General features: G+C 41.4%; 1 protein-coding gene across 1 annotated transcript in view; it reads right to left on the bottom strand.

Annotated features, from left to right (window-relative positions):
• Positions 1-309: 309 nt before the first annotated feature.
• The window catches only part of LOC310985357 (thiamine transporter 1-like), a gene marked incomplete at both ends in the record, with an annotated part of 159,153 nt that continues 142,726 nt past the window's right edge, over positions 310-16,736 (bottom strand). Inside the window, 5 exons of the mRNA XM_083970931.1 lie at positions 310-453; positions 618-759; positions 2,082-2,274; positions 13,234-13,454; positions 13,910-14,436. Coding sequence (XP_083827057.1) covers positions 310-453; positions 618-759; positions 2,082-2,274; positions 13,234-13,454; positions 13,910-14,436 — 1,227 coding nt within the window. The remainder of the gene's footprint in view (positions 454-617; positions 760-2,081; positions 2,275-13,233; positions 13,455-13,909; positions 14,437-16,736) is intronic.

The raw sequence follows: 16,736 nt of genomic DNA, 5'->3' as shown, positions 1-16,736 counted from the left end.
TTGAAATATAGACTCTTTTTTTTCGGGACAATTTCGCATTTCGGGGCTTCAATACAAGACGGACATTAAATACGAGCAGCATGGAGGTATTTGGATGTTTTTTGTTGTGTCTTTTACTAACGAAGACAGTTGGTATCCATTTACAACCGTTATATGGACATGCACTGCTATGCCGAGACCCCCTGTAACTCAGAGAAGCCACGGAGGACTCTGAAACTTCTCCCAGCCCTTAGTCCACATGAGGGTGAGTAGATAATGAGTGAAATTTCAATTTTGAGTGAACTATCCCTTTCATAAAAGTTTGTATGTTCATCCTTCCTGTGGCAGCTCGGTGGCTCTTTCTGCCTGGCTCCCTGCAGCCGGCTGCTGCTGCCTCATGTGGAGCCCAGTGTACACGCCTCTGACTGTGAACAGCAGGCCAATAACAGCAAAGTAGGAGGCGTAGATGAAGAACTGAAAGGAGAAGTGAAGGTGACGTGAAAAGGTGCAGGGTGACGAATACATTAATTAATTTCCCTTCATGCATTTCTGCTCTTTAGCCTCTAAGTTAATGTGAATCTATCCACTGTGACTGTGCAGCAGCAGCAGCAGCAGCAGCAGCAGCAGCAGCATCCTACCTGCGAGGTGATGGTGAGCTGCAGAGACTTTGTGTTGATGACGACGGCCGTGAGGACGCTCTGCAGGACGGTGCCCACGAAAGAGTTGACGCCAAACACGAAGGCGTAGCGCTTCCTGCTCAGCACCTTGGCGATCTGAAAACTGACACAAGTTCATTCATTAAAGTGGTGCAAGTGAAGGAGCGACGACAGAAAAAAACGACAATCAGATACAGAAAACCAAAAGGAGAAGAAGGGGGCGTCGTGCAGCTCAGTGGGTTGAGCAGGCCTCGCTGCAGTGGCCCTGGCTCGATTCCACCGGTGGCCCTTTGCTGCATGTCATTCCCCCTCTCTCTGTCTCCCAATTTCCTGTTCCTACCCATTTAAGGCCTGAAAAGCCCCAAAAAATATTCTTAAAAAAAAAAAGGATAAGAAGCTCAGAGTCCGATCACAACAAGATGAGCCAGAGCCAAATGCTAATATCAGCGAGCTAACATGCTACTCTCATTAATGCTGCAGGTCAAAAAACACCACTGCTTACCACTTTTATTAATTTAATTTTTTTCCTTTTTTAGAAATGTAAAAAAAAAAAACTTTTTGATTGTACCACTTTTTTGAGAAAATATTTTACTTATTTTGTTTGTTTTATAATTCTTACCACTTTTTTCTAGAATTTTTACACAAATATTTACACAAATTCACGCCATTGGCCCTAATTTGAACATTGACTAAGAAAGTAATGTTCTTCAGTCTCAGAACAAATATTTGGCTCTGATCTTACAAGGTTGGTTTTCAGCCAAGAGACGCTAGGTGGAAGGCAGAGAGCCTCCATTCTCCCTGGAACTAGTTACAAGGCATTGATTTAACCAGCAATAGGACTCTGGAGCTGGTTAATTAAGGTAAACATGTAGCAGAGTTAAGGTGAAAATCCTACATAGTTCTCCTGTTCCAACCCTTTACTGTACCCAGCAGAGACATTTCACTAAAAATGACTCCAAACATTTGAAGTGGGATATGTGGCCTGACAGAGTTTTGTTTCAGATATTTCAGTGGATTAGTGTTGACTGTGACCTTCTGCGGCCCAGAGAGGACAAACAGATGTCGCCGTAATAAAAAATGAAAAAAAAGGAAAAACAACACAAGCTAAAAAAACACAACCAGACTGATCTCTTTGACTTTTCACTGTTAGCAGGTGGGTGAAGCTGATTCATGTCCTGCACTGGGAGACGATCTTTTCATGATCTGAGTATTGCAAAAAAAAAGAAAGAAAAAAAAAACCCAGCTGGAGGCAAAATTACAAAATACAAAGGCAGAGCAACAATAAAGCTGATCAACTTTGATTCAGCAACATTAATTACAGTCCACATTTGTTTGAGCTTCATCCAAGACCCTCAGCAGCCCTGAGTGGCTCAAGAGGAAGGAACATCTGGATTTCTTTACCACACCACCACCAAACCCCCGGCGGTGAGTGTAACCTCCTCTTACGTGCAGATGGTGCTGAGCGGCATGTAGAGCGTTTTGAAGAGGCTGTAGCACGCGTAGCTGATCCAGATGCTGTCGGTCACATCCATCAGGAATAGAGAGGCGGCGATGAGGAGAGTGAAGCCCCCGAGGACCAGCTCCCCCCACACGGACCACTCCAGGGACACGTGGCCCACGGCGACTGTGGCTGCAGCTCCTGCAACGGAAAACACAACAACAATCCACACTGCAAAAACTCAAAATCGTCTCATTTCAAGTCAAAAATGTCATTTCTAATCAAAACAAATCTCATTCTACTTAAAATAAGACTCATCACATATAAAGCAGGTTGTTTTTAGACACTTTTTACTTATTTCAAGCAGATTTTCACTTGAAATAAGCAGAAAAATCTGATAGTGGAGCATCTTATTCTTTCTTATTACAAGCACAAAAAATTGGCAGATTTTTCTACTTATTTCAAGTGAAAATTTGTTTGAAACAAGTGGAAATGATCTCAAAACAAGTTAATCTTTAGGTGATGAGTCTTAGTTTAAGTGAAAAGAGATTAGTTTTGACTAGAAATTAGACATTTTGACAAGAAATAAGACAAATATTCTTGGAAAGATTTTGAGTTTTTGCAGTGCAGTGTTTATTCTTCTTGCTCCAGTTGTTGCTGCTGCAGCCGCTTCAACATCTGGACACAGAAAATATTCCTGCTCCTGCCAACAGCAGCTGTGGGAGGGAACCGGGCCGCAGTCGGACCGAGGAAGGACCGGGTTCATGGCAGACCACCACAAGTCTCCAACATGAAGAAGCAAGAAGAAAGCTGCTGTGGCCAGATGTGGCACCAGATGTTTATGATATAAGATGTCGCTGCTCTAAAGTTTAGATTAAGATTTAGGTTAATTTACCTGAAATAACAATTAACAATTATATTATGTTATGTTATGTCATGTTATATTATATCATATTATATCATGCTATATTATATTATGTTATATCATATTATGTCATGCTATGTTATATTATATTATATCATGTTATGTTATGTTATGTTATATGTTTGTTTATGCATCATATTTTCATTTGTACCTTCATTGTCCACATACTTATAGTATGAGTGGAGAAACATCTGGAATCAGCTGGGAAGTTGATGTTGCAAAGTGAAGTGAAAGCTGCTGGAAAACTGATCTGTCTCCATCCAGATGTTCCTTCTATCCAGAGGATCCAGACCAGCACAGATCAAACCCTCACAAGTTGCACCAATTAGGTTTGTGCCGCTATGCAGTGATATTAAATATAATTCTTACTTCTCGACTTCTCTTTCTGTACATTGTGCTTTGATATCTGACACAAATTGTGTTTAATAAAACCTACTGCAGTGGTTCTCAACTTTTTTTGGCTCGTGACCCCATTCTGACTTCACAAATTTCTAGCGAGCTGTCAATCAAATGTGCCACCTCAGATATTTTTATAAGCTGCATTTTATTTAAACTCTTTATATTCAAGAAAGTGAAAGTATAGAATACAGTTGTTTAAAGCAGAAGTAAGCAGAATGTTTGTGTTAATATATGAGTCTTAAATAGTTGTATCTTCCGACAGCAATCACTTCTATAGAGTGTTTGGTCTGAAACACGGGTCTGTCAGTCACTCTGCTCTGCTCTGAGCCGAGGAGAAAACTTTCCTTGTATCCTACAACCTTTATCCAATGAAGAGAGAGAACGGCATAAAGGGGCGGTCCTCTCTGTGTGTGCAGCCAAGGGATGCGCGTGAATGTGGTGACGTAGGGACGAGGGCGGGGACTGCTAACTCCATCGGCTGACAGGAAGTTAGCCAAAACCACCGGATCGCTTACTGATAGCTTTAAGATTGTGTGTGGTGTTTTTAATCGTAATTTTAAAAAGAATAATAATTATTATTGATAATTTTTTTTTATCAATTACCAGACATTTCAGGCGACCCCCATTTGAATTCCAGGCGACCCCATGTGGGGTCCCGACCCCAAGGTTGAAAAACACTGACCAACTGTATACTAAAACATATTATTGTATATTATCATAATTTCCCTCCCATACATCTAGATAATATTGTCCAATTTGACCCAGAAGATCCAAACCACCACTTTTCAAACCCTCACGTTGAACTTGTCCACATGTTTCACAAAGCAGAGTGATGGTACGATGCACTAACACACCAATAACACATCAACCAGCTGACAACAGAGGAAGAATCCCACACACTCAACAACACATCAGTCAAACTGCTTCGGCTCCTCTGCAGCTTCTCTCTGAGCACCGAACCGTCACAATCTGTAAAAAAAAATGTGACGTTTACTGACACAAACATCTGCGTTTCTCTTTGCATCCGACACAACACAACTAGAACTGTATATAGACGGCGCTGAAATTCATTTGTGACATTTTGCTCCTCCTCCATCACGCTGATATATTCTAGCTTCTCCTTCCTCTCCTTCACTGTCTCGTCTCTCCAAAGGTCACTCTCCTGACAGATGTTCATCAGTGACACATGAAGCTCTGATCATTTTCACTTTCATCTCTCATTAGTTTGAAGGTTGTTGCTGTTCCTCCGTCCGGCCACAGGGTGGCAGCAGACTGCAGCTCTGTTACGTCTCGATGTGTCTTCTCTCCTCCACATGAAGCCGTTGCAGACCTTTGTCCCAGTGGGTGGACTGATGCATTGATTATCCCGGGACGTTTTCGCCCTCTCTTCTCTCTTATCCTGTCACTTCACTTCACTTCAACTTCCCCTGCTGCATATTTATTCATCACATCCTCCATAACTACCTCTCTGCCTTGTCAAATCTCTTTTATTTTACGTCGTTGTAATTGCTAAAGGTTGAATAAAAACCTGAGTCACACATCCAGCGAGGCGAGTGTAAATAAGGATCGCCTTTTAAACCCCCGGGAGACGCTCAGGCTCGGGATAATTGCTTCACTCTTTTAAATGTGTACATTTCCTTTGATTCCTGATCCATTCACGGTCAATCAGCGCTAACGGTCCGGCATAAACATCACCCGGGCCGCCCTGCGTGTGTTTAAGATGTACTTAATCAGTCCCCCGGCTCTGATTAGCAGAGGAGGGGGGTCAAACGAAGGCTGAATAATTAGACCGGTTTCCACCGTGGTGTCAATTGGAGGCTTAGCGAGGTCAGCAGGAGGCGGCTGTACAACTTCATAGAGAGGGATCAATAACGCCGCCGAGATCCACGGTCCGTCCATGTTAAACACCGCTGGCTGCATGGCTCTGATGGTGAAGTGAAGTCTCTGTTTAATTGGATAACTGGATTATAACGTTTAATTCATGTTGCATCTGACAGAGATACGACTTTACAGAGGATTTAAAAAAAACAAAAAACAAACGTCGGCTTCAAACGCAGCTCCGGATAAGATGAGACGAGAGACAACGTCCTTCAACCTGAGTTAAAACACTTCTGACTTTGTGGACCACGACCTTACAAGACTTGTCTTCAGTCAATAGTTGGTTGATTTTTGGACAATTTTGAAAAACTTCAGTGTCCAATGTGAGTGGGTGAGTACATTTGATCTCATAGAGGTTCAAGTTTGTGAAGGTAAAACACAATAACACAAAATACAACAACAAAAACTACAAGCAGTACAGTAGGCTCTGGTTGGTCGACCTCAGTGACCTACTAGTGTGAGCATAAATCATTCAGACAAATACACAGGAACCTGACCACTGACAGCTCTACAAGAAATAACATGATCCACTGCAACAACTCAAACTCTTACCAATAATATTTGTCTTATTTCTAGTCAAAATGTCATTTCCAGTCAAAACAAATCTCATTATACTTAAAATAAGACTCATCATATTAAAAAGTAACTTGTTTTTAGACACTTTTTACTTCTTTCAAGCATATTTTCAATTGGAATAAGTAGAAAAATCTGATAGTGGAGCAAGTTTTTCTTTCTTATTACAAGCACAAAAACTTGCTTTCACTGGCAGATTTTTCTACTTATTTCAAGTGAAAATTAGTTTGAAACAAATGAAATTATCTAAAAACAAGTTAAGTTTTAGGTGATGAGTCTTATTTTAAGTGGAAAGAGGTTAGTTTTGACTAGAAATTAGACATTTTGACAAGAAATAAGACAAATATTCTTGGAAAGATTTTGAGTTTTTGCAGTGTCCTTGTACTGAAACCTGAAGCCAACAGGAAACCAGGGCAGGGAGTCATGTGACTGTATTTACTGGATCTGGTCTAAAGTCTTCTGGACTAACTGGAGCCAGTCTTTGTTGAGACAGGTCAAAAGGGAACTACGAAGAAACAAAGACATGAATTATAATGTCTAAAGCCTTATTTGCACGGTTTTAGCATGGGGACCTCTGGTAATTTGTAATAAGGAAGATATCTGTGATGCCATGTCTGTAATTTGTAAAGTAAAAATTCCACCGCAAATTACCTTCCATATTTCACCAAACACACCGGTGATAATACTAGTCCCATGCCAATATGCATCTCAGTTGGGGGGTATTTGTTGTTTTTATAGTGTTCCTTTTTCTACTTCTTTCCGAGTTGAAACATGGAGGCTGCGATGGAAATTATGATGAGTGGCAATTTTGAGACCACTTTAGGTGCCAGTACAGGAGTCTGGTCTCGGTACTGGAGACCCAATGGAAGAAACAGCAAGCTCAGATAAAATGAGCGAAATTTCAGTAAGGAACATTTTTCTATCTTTCAACAGGCTCAGTACAAACGCCTTGACGGCCCGTTATCCCGACAACTGCACACTTAACTGTGCCGAAGTCACGTGCTGCTTTGACATTTTGCCATGACAACTACCACATCCGCGCCTTAATGTCAGTAAATTCAAGTAAAATACAGACTTCTTATTCCGTGCAAATTCACAGCAGATAATACTAATCCTGTGCAAATAGGGCATAATGAATGTGATATTATAGATCTGAGTTTTGCAGCGTTTTTAAAGTGGAAGAAATGTGATTGAGTTGTAGTTTTGCTAAGTTTTCATACATTCTTACTTTCTATATTATCTTTACATAGTAACAGTGTGTGGTTAAGGTTAGAGAGACAGACTTCACTGTGTTAAACCGGGTTAGGAAACTACAACACCGAGTTATGGTAAGGCTTTACTTTATTGGGGCCGATCACCGATTAGTGAGTTTAAATAATAACGGAGCAATGTGTCTATTTAAATAACTTGTTTATTTACTATCTATATTAAGAGTGTCATCACCACAGTATGTGGAGGAGGAGGTAGAGCGGATCAAAGTACGCAAGCAAAGTTGTTGAAATGCGGAAATCTCCACAATATTAAATGGCAGGTCGACCAGCACCATAAATTCCACGAGCTTCCTTATAATATCTTTTTACCTTGTCACTATCACGGCTATACATCTAAAAGTGTTTTGCTTTAGCATCTGTTTCAGTGTTTTGTGTTTTTCTTATTCCGCTCTCTGTTTCTGGAACTCATCATACTCCTCCTTATCTTCCTTATCCAGGTGTCTGATTACATTTGTTGTGTTGAAAAACTTTTGTTCAGAAGTTTCCCCACGAGGCACAGACTGCAGACGGTTTGTGTTTTATCTGTTTCATTCACTCTGAAGAAGTTTCACACTGCCGACGTGTTTCATTCAATATACTGGAACGTTACGTTAGACGACAGCTCATGTTTATGATGTCACTGATCGGACATTTCGTGTGATTTAAAAAACAAAAAATTGTCCGATCCGATCAGTAGGACAGTTAATGGACAAACACACACTTACGTTTTAACTTCCTAACTTCCTAACTTCCTGCAGAGCTACTGGACATGGATTTGTCCAGTTTTGTCCAGACATACTGTTGCAATACTGGACCAAACCTGAATCTGCAAGTGTGTTGAGTTGAAAGAGGAGGAACTATTTCAAAGTGCTGCACTTTAAGTTGTCTGAATCTAAATGGAAATATATTCACCATGCACTTTCATGCCAAATTAAATGGAAAAACAGTGGACATCCCTGACCCGGGAGAGCTATAATGTACTGACTGCAGCGCTGGTCAGGACTACATTACCCAGGAGAGACTCAGATAAATGTTTGATGTGTAAATCATTTGTAATTACGCACTTCAGACCGCAGATAAATAAATGGGTCGAGGTGCCCTGTGAGTATTTTCTCCTTGGAAATCAAACTGTACAACACAATGAAGCAGTTTGTTCTGCAGACGTGTTTGGTTTTATTTTAAAACTAACGAGCTTCTAAAAAAAAAGGGGGAAAAAAAGAAAGAAAAAAGAAAAATGCTGTTTTCAAGCTCGGGGACATTCAGTTATTAATATGCCGAATATGAAAATAGTAAATGATGTTGTGCTTTTCCTCCATATTTTATCACGTTGGTAATCCATATTCATATTTTCTCCCCTATCGGTTCTCACCAGGTTTGTTTCCTCAGGGATGTTTGCTAAGTGTGGAATACGGGGAAAAAATACAACAGGGATCTTTGGGGAAATATCAGACATGGGCTGTACAGCTTGACTGCATGTTGGGCACAAGCATTTACAAGTGAAAGGCATACAGCTGGATGTGGTTTACACAGAGTAATTGCCTTTGGTTTCTGGGGAATACAGGAATGTATCAGTACTATAATCAATAAAGTGCGCTGGCCGGATGACGGCAGCTGCTGCCATACCCATCTGGGGATGAGAGCAAGGCAATTAAATAGTCTAATTAATGCTGCTCCCATTGTCTGCCATGCTTTAGGGGTTGGGAAATACTGATAGTATAAAGGGATTGTGTTTTCTCTCTGTTTATTTATTCAATTAGTTTTTTTGTGGCAGAACGTGTGTAACAGCCATAAGCCGTAATGAAAATGTTTGGACTCGTTTTTTTTTTTACAAGAACCTGAACCAATTCTCTTTAAGCCGGATACACAGCAGAATTAATCAGAGGTTTTTAAGGATTTGAATTGTCTGATAGTGCAGCATCAAACTGTCACAGGTGTGAAATGTGGAGGACGGAGAAGGGGGTGTTGTTGGGTTGATGTGAGCAGAAAAATGGGGCTGATTGAAGAGTTTATGTTTTGATTGAGGTCTATTTGACCAGAAATGTGTACAGTGTTCATGCAGGTGAACGTTCCTATATCTAATTAATTATGTTTATAAATTATATTTTCATGTTTGTACAGTTGAAATGTTTAGACAAGAGTTACTATAAGAGAAACATCTGGAATCAGCCAGTGTATTTGTTTTAATATGTCCTCCAGGCCTGTGCAGCATATCAGCAAAATGTCCGATGTGCGACGACACTGTTCAATACTGTGATGACAATATGACTTGTGATAAATAAGCAAATACTGTAAATAGAAAAACACGTACTCATCTCATATCAGGAAACCTTTTGCAATGTGTTTGTCGTGCATGTTGATATTGATATAATGATGAAAATAAGATTAATCGATCAGCCCTAGTCAGGTGAAGGGAAGTTGATGTTGTGAAGTGAAGTAAAAGCTGCTGGAAAGTTGATCTGTCTCCAGATGTTCTTTTTATCCAGAAGATCTATAAACCTCTTATCAAACATTTCACAATCTACAGTACCAGTGGGATTTAAGCCGCTATGCAATGATACTGAATATTGCAAAATTCATGAAAATTGTGCTTTGATATGTGACAAATAAATCTATGTGGTAATAAATTACATAGGTATTCAGTAATTGTGTGCAGTAAAAACAATTTAAATTGTATATAACTAAGGACAGGACTCAGGACTGCAGATGGAAATTAGCGGCTCCGCTAATTCTGGTGCAGCCATCTTTTTATTGTCTCAATAACTAATGTCACTGCACATTGTCCTTTCTAAATAAATAAAATAAATAACATTGGCGACTGAAACTTGACTGTATTAAACACTATTTCCCTCCAATACATGATTATATTTCAAATCATGACACCTTCTCTATGGCTCAAATGACAACATGTAAAGTTTGAAGCTATGACAAATGATAAAATATCACCAGACTCTCCAGTTCCTCTCGGCTCTAAACAGCTTTTTAGCAACTTCTAACTCATTATTTGAATTTATGGCCTCCGACTTTCCTGTAGTTTATTCACTCTCACTGGTTTCAGCCGCACTCAGCAAATGTTTCCAGACCCAAACTCGCTGCTGTGCTCAGCAAAACCAGGAGAGAATGAATATTTGAATTATAATCATCAGTTTGCCAGAAAAAAAAAGAGTCTGGATGACTGAATGAATGATGTTGTCTAACTGTTTGCCAAATTGTTTGTTACATCTGCGTCATAAATATGTCACCGCTGAGCCCAGACCCATCCCATCCCGATACGATACAGGAAATAGTATTTAAAGGAATAGTTCACCGAAAAATGAAATTCAGTCATTAGTGACTCACCCTCATGCTGATGAATACTCCAGAGTAGTTTTTTATTCCTCAAAGTGCATCTGGAGACCCGGGAGGTCGGTTCATAGTCCAACCAAAACTTTATATGACAGTAATAGGGCCCGACACAAAAACGTCCATAAAACTACACAAAAACTATTTAATATTCCTCCACACTGCTCGTCCACTGCAATCCAAGTGTCCTGAAGGGAGGTAGTCCAGAGTTTACTGGAAACGTCATTTAGGACATTTTTACAGCCTGAACACTAGGGCTGGGACGATATGCTTTTCTCCCGATTCGATTCTTTTACGATTTTTTGGATGCCGATTTGATTTAAATTGGGATTCTATGATATTGCTGATTTTCTCGATTTTTAGTCTGCATTTTGAACACCAGTGAAACAGTTGAATGATTATGATTGTCTACAGGAACCGTATTTCTCCAAAAGATACACATCACATGTAAGTCAGTTTTTAAAATTTATTCAGCTGCAATATGTTTACTCTCTTTTCAAAAGCCTGGACTGCAAGAGGCAAAAATAATAGAAAAAACAGAAACCTTTCTGACAAAATGAGATATAGGTAAACTGCTACAACATTTATCTGCACATTATGGAGCCTATAAATTAACATATTCCATTATAAAGTGAACTTAAACCCTTTTCAAAACCTGGACTCTCTGTATGTAAAAAGGGCGAACAAATGCACATTGCACAATATAAAAAAAAAAAAGGTTTTAATTCTAAAAAAGAAAGTTTTTTTAATCGATTTTTGAAAAAAAAATCGATTTAAAAATCATCAAAAACAATATCGAGATACTTATGTGAATCGATTTTTTCTCCCACCCCTGCTAAACAGTCCTGTATTGAATTTGCCTGGACATTTTTTGTGTCGGGCCCTCTTCCTCTCATATAAAGTTCTCGTTGGACTATGAACCGTAATTAAAGAACCCTAATTTCTTGGCGCAACTCAGGGTGGCGCAGCGAAGCGAGCCCTGACGCAGCTGGCGAAGTGGTATTTTCGTCCAGTGCAACAAGGTGCGCAGCGGATTCGGTAAATTGGCAGACTGCTGTGCGCTGAGATGGGAGTGGTCGCGCAGCAGGGGGAGGTGTCGACAGATTCGCCGTGGCGCAGTGACAATTTGTTGCCGATAGACTGTGCGGAGAGTGCGCCGAAAGCTCGCCAGCTCCAACCTGGTCTAATGTCAGCGCAAGGCGAAGCGCAGCCAGCGCAGTGGCAATTTGACTGCCCAGCGCGCAGTGCAGACACGTCACCAAGACCTCACAGGCAGATTTCCACAGTTCCAGGCACATTTAAATGCAATTAACAATAATAATAATAATAATAATAATAATAATAATAATAATAATAATAATAATAATAATAATCACAATAACCCCTATTTATTGTATCTGAATCAGGACATACACCTATATCTATATAGATTGTCCCGTCACACTGATGGCAGATCAAAGGCTTGCGTAATGGAAACTCAGCCTGACTGAATTAACACAGATGAAACCACGGAGGGACTGAGACAGCCGTGGATGTCCCAAGAGCAGGTGTTGACACTACACACTGTGCCGTTGCAGATTATCAGCTATTTATTTATTTATTTACTTATTGATTTATTAGGGGCCAGCGCCGCATAGTCACGCGACCATAACAAATAAAACTGAAATGCCTCCGTTACGCACAGCTGTTTGTTTATGCTGTGATCTGTGCACACGTGTTTAAATATAGGATAGATAGATAGATAGATAGATAGATAGAACTGCTCCCTCCTCCTCCCTCCTCCCTCCCAGACTACTTTTGCACCATCAGCCCGTGAGGTCTGTTCGCGCGACCGGACACTGCCAGCTTGGACCGGACCAGAACATCAGTTTCCTCCCGTCTCACTTGCTCTGACAGATTGAGAGCTGTTGCCCAGTAAAAAAAAACAAAAAACAAAACACACACACCCCTTTTCCATTAATAAAGACACTCATATTTAGTAACCTATATTTAAACACGTGTGCACAGATCACAATATAAACAAACAGCTGTGCGTAACGGAGATCACGGAGCGTCTCTCTTTTTCTTTTTTCTTTAGAATTTACCTGAGATGGATATGTGAATATCTGCTCACTATGATGCCGAGGCTGATTGTGGTTTGCTGTGAGAGATGATAGTTTATTTGTTTTCAGTTTTATTTGTTATGGTCGCGTTACGATGCGGCTCAATAAATCAATAAGTAAATACATAAATATAGCAGATAATCGTGTAGTGTCAACACAGCAGTAATCCATCCTCATCTTTCATCTGTGCAGCCTTTGATGTGTCATCAGTGTGACGGGACAATCGATATAGATGTTCTGAATGTCTATGCTGCAATCTGTAGGTGCTGATTCAAATCTTCTCTTCCACGGTGAAATCAAACGTCCGCCTTGCGCGCGCGGCGGATTTAAAGGCGAGGAGAGGAGCTCATTTGATTGGTGAAGATCTGACTCGGCTGTGTCAAACCCACTCCACGCCTTCTCTCCTCCCTCTATGCCATTTGCGCCGGTGGGAGGGAAGTAGGCGGGATGCGCTCCGCTGCGTCTCGAAGGAAAATTGCAATCTACTCCTGACCACTCCCCGTTGGCGAAGCGAAGGCGAGGCGCAGGCCTGATCCGCTCCGCCTGCACCTAGTTCACGAAAGTAGAGCCCCGGGTCTCCAGATGCACTTTGAGGAATAAAAAACTATTAGTATTCATCAGCATGAGGGTGAGTCAACAATGACTAAATTTCATTTTTGGTGAACTATTCCTTTAATGAAATGAACACAGTCACCTGTTAGCGTGCTGATGGCGTCCACGCCCCCGTTGTAGGACGTGACGTTGTGCGGCTGGACGTGAACCCAGAGCAGCTGCACGTAGCCCGTCACCTGGTAGAAGCCGCAGCGGCCGGCAGCCGCCCACATGCAGAAGAAGAGCAACGCCACGGAGGAATAACACGCCTTCCAGTCCCGTAAGAGCCTCCCCATCAACCTCCCAGCATGCCTTGCAGCCGACCTGAATGAATGAATGAATGAATGAATTTATATTTATTTAAGTGTCATGCACCAATTAAAGGGACAACGAGGAGTTTTGGAAAAGCGAAGTGTTTTCACACTACATTTATGAGCCTCTGCACCGTGAAATTCTTTGACCGGCGCAAGACAGACTCATGTTTTCATTCATCAAGAATTAAAGTCAGAGGTTCAAAGACGATCACATACCGTCATAGGTAAGTAAAAGTAAAGAAACGCTGGTCGGCTCGCCCAGCATTTCCACCACCACTAATAATAACAAAATAACGATAGAGACAAAACGATATATTTATCGAAAATGGGCCAATTAACAAGTGGTAACGTAGATTCATCCACATTAACGTGAGACTTTTTTATAACCTAATAGAAACTCCTCGTTGCCCCTTTAAATTACATAATGTGCATAGTCTTTCCTCCTCAGGTAGGCTACTGAGTTACCTGAATGTGTACGGGTCCTCACATTCCTGCGAGTCCCGGGCGTCCTCGCTCTGTCGTGCAGAAACAGAAACGGCTCCGTTGACAAATAAAGAGGTCTTGGGCATGGGCAGGAAGAAGGAGGTTATCAGCGCCACGGCAACGGAGACGAGAGTCACAAACGCTAAGCTGTACAAGGACGCCCCCCCCAGGGAGAGGAGCAGCTGACCCAGCAGTGCCCCCACGGAGTAACCCAGCAAGATGGCCGCCCGCACGTAGCTGGTGGCCCTCTGATAGTGTCTGGCCTGGACCACCATGTAGATGTAGGAGAAGTACGCCACGTCCGCTGCCGTGGCGACGCTGTAGATGAAGAGGGCCAGCTGGGCCGAGCCGACGCCGGGGGCAACCAGCAGCAGGAGGAAGGAGGCGAAGTAGGAGACGCCCTGGAGGACGATGACGGGCTTGTACCTGAGGACGTCCGTCACCAAGAGGACGGGGACGAGGAGGACGAGGCTGGAGTAGGTCCACACGGGGAACACCTGTCTGCTCACCTGGAGGAGGACGGAGGAGACACATGGTCATTGCCATAATCGCTATAGTCATAGCAGTAGGTTCGTTACCTTTAATTGTCGGTGCAAGCTATTTTTAGAACGGCGGAGCAGAGCCGTGAGCTGCTCAGAGCTACGCTACGGAGGCTCATGGGATTTCTTGGTTTCCCTCATCAAACTCATCAAATACACAATCCAACAACTCCAAATCGCGCTGGTGGACAAGTTGTGACCTGCACATTCACCACGCTATGAGATAATAACACAACGTTACCAGACAGAGTTGTTTTAGAGGTAAATACAGAGACTGATTGTTGAAAAATTGTCCCTGAAGGCAACGTGCATCAGCGGTTTTGCATGAATTTCCCTCTAAAACAACTCTGTGTGGTAACGTTGTGTTATTATCTCATAGCGTGGTGAATGTGCAGGTCACAACTTGTCCACCAGAGCGTTGTGGAGTTGTTGGATTGTGTATTTGATGAGTTTGATGAGGGAAACCAAGAAATCCCATGAGCCTCCGTAGCGTAGCTCTGAGCAGCCCACGGCTCTGCTCCGCCGTTCTAAAAATAGCTTGCACCGACAATTAAAGGTAACAAACCTACTGCTATGACTATAGGGATTATGGCAATGGGCCGATTTGCCAAAATGTTGAACTATCCCTTTAAAGAAGACATGTTCTGTCCCTTTTCTACAAATTGAATAGTTCCCAGGTGTCTTAAAGACATGTCTGTGACATGCTTTGGTCAAAATACTCCAAGGATCAAACATCACAGCTCTTTTCATCTGCTGGAAACAACCCTGTTCAGAACGGCTGATTTCAGTGCCTGTCCCTTTAAATGCAAATGAACCGCTGCTCACCCCGCCAATTCAAAAACTAATGACATCATTGTCAACCAAGGGAACAGCTTGTAAAACCACATGGATTTCAACCCAGGAAGTCTGCAAATTACAGATTTTTTTTGTCAATTCTCACATTATATGTTAAAGAGCCTTCAATAAGTGATATTTCCATAATATTTTCCCTTTAATCAAATATGGTTCTTAAACTGTCATTAAGTTGTTGTTTGCGCTCGACTGAAATAATATTCCACGATGGGTTTTTATGGCAGCAGCCGTTCTACATCTGCAGCCTCCTTCAGAGTCATGTTTATGTATGACAGCAGTTATCTGAAGTATTTGTTGCATGTATTTTATTTCCTGTCTTAATATTTATATATAATATATATAAGTTACAGTGTCTAACAGGAACCCAAACCCCTCATTAGGATAAACATTTGTTCCGTTGATTACATCTATTCTCTGTGTTTATATTCACTAATTACACCCCCACACAGTCAGAGGCTTTTATTATTAGTGTTGTTGTGGAGTTGTTCATAATGACGTTGGTCTGGAGAAGAAGTCGCTGAGGCCGACTTCCAACTCCCTGAAAACTGGGGAACCAATCACAACATTTTTCTTGTCTTGTTTTTCACACAACTGTTTCTATTGTCCAATGGTTTCAAAGTGTAAACCTTGTTTCTTTGATCATCTTTGGGTTTTGGACTTCGGACTTTGGTTTCATGGATCTGGTTGTATCAGTCTTTTTAGCTTTTTTAATGTATTGTTCTGATATTTAGACTAGATTTTGGTTTTACCTTTTTGACGTAGAGTTGTAACATTAGTGTGTTTTTGTTACCTTTTGGACTTAGTAGCTAATACTTTTTGTACTTTTTGCCATTTTCCCCATACACATTTGTTCCACAGTGCTTTATCTGGATTAAACCATTTTGAAACCACACTCAATTCTTGGTAACTTTGGGGTTTGACGTTCGATTTCCTACTGGTAGTCATGAATTCAAAACCTGTGGCCTGAGAACGGCAGCTAATGTAAAGTTGGTCGACTGACTGCAAGTCTTTAGGCGCCATTGCTCCTGCAAAACTACAACAACCACATACACATTTTCCATTGCTCTGCAGACGTCATCTTATCGGTTTGACGTCTGCCCAATTACGTTTAGAGGAAAACACCTTTCCCAGACCCATACCCAATCGCAAATGAGATTGAGATGTGGTCTAGCATTAGCCCAGCTAGCTAAAACCACGTTATTAATTAAAAGTCAATCTTAAAATAGAAATCTTGAAGATCTCAGGTTTGTTAACTGTGGTGACACTTGTTGCCAAAAGTGGACATGGTTTGCTGTTTTTTTCACCATCATTTGAAATGATCATATTGGTAATATAGGCCTCTCTCGCTTTTCTTCATTGATATCGGTTGTAACAGGATGAAGAACGTGTCAGGAGTTCACACTTTGGTCACAAACTTT

Source organism: Trachurus trachurus, assembly GCF_905171665.1.
Source record: "Trachurus trachurus genome assembly, chromosome: 4".
Taxonomy (NCBI): Eukaryota; Metazoa; Chordata; class Actinopteri; order Carangiformes; family Carangidae; genus Trachurus; species Trachurus trachurus.
The sequence above is the reverse complement of the archived record's forward strand: the minus strand, read 5'-3'. Positions and strand labels throughout refer to the sequence as shown.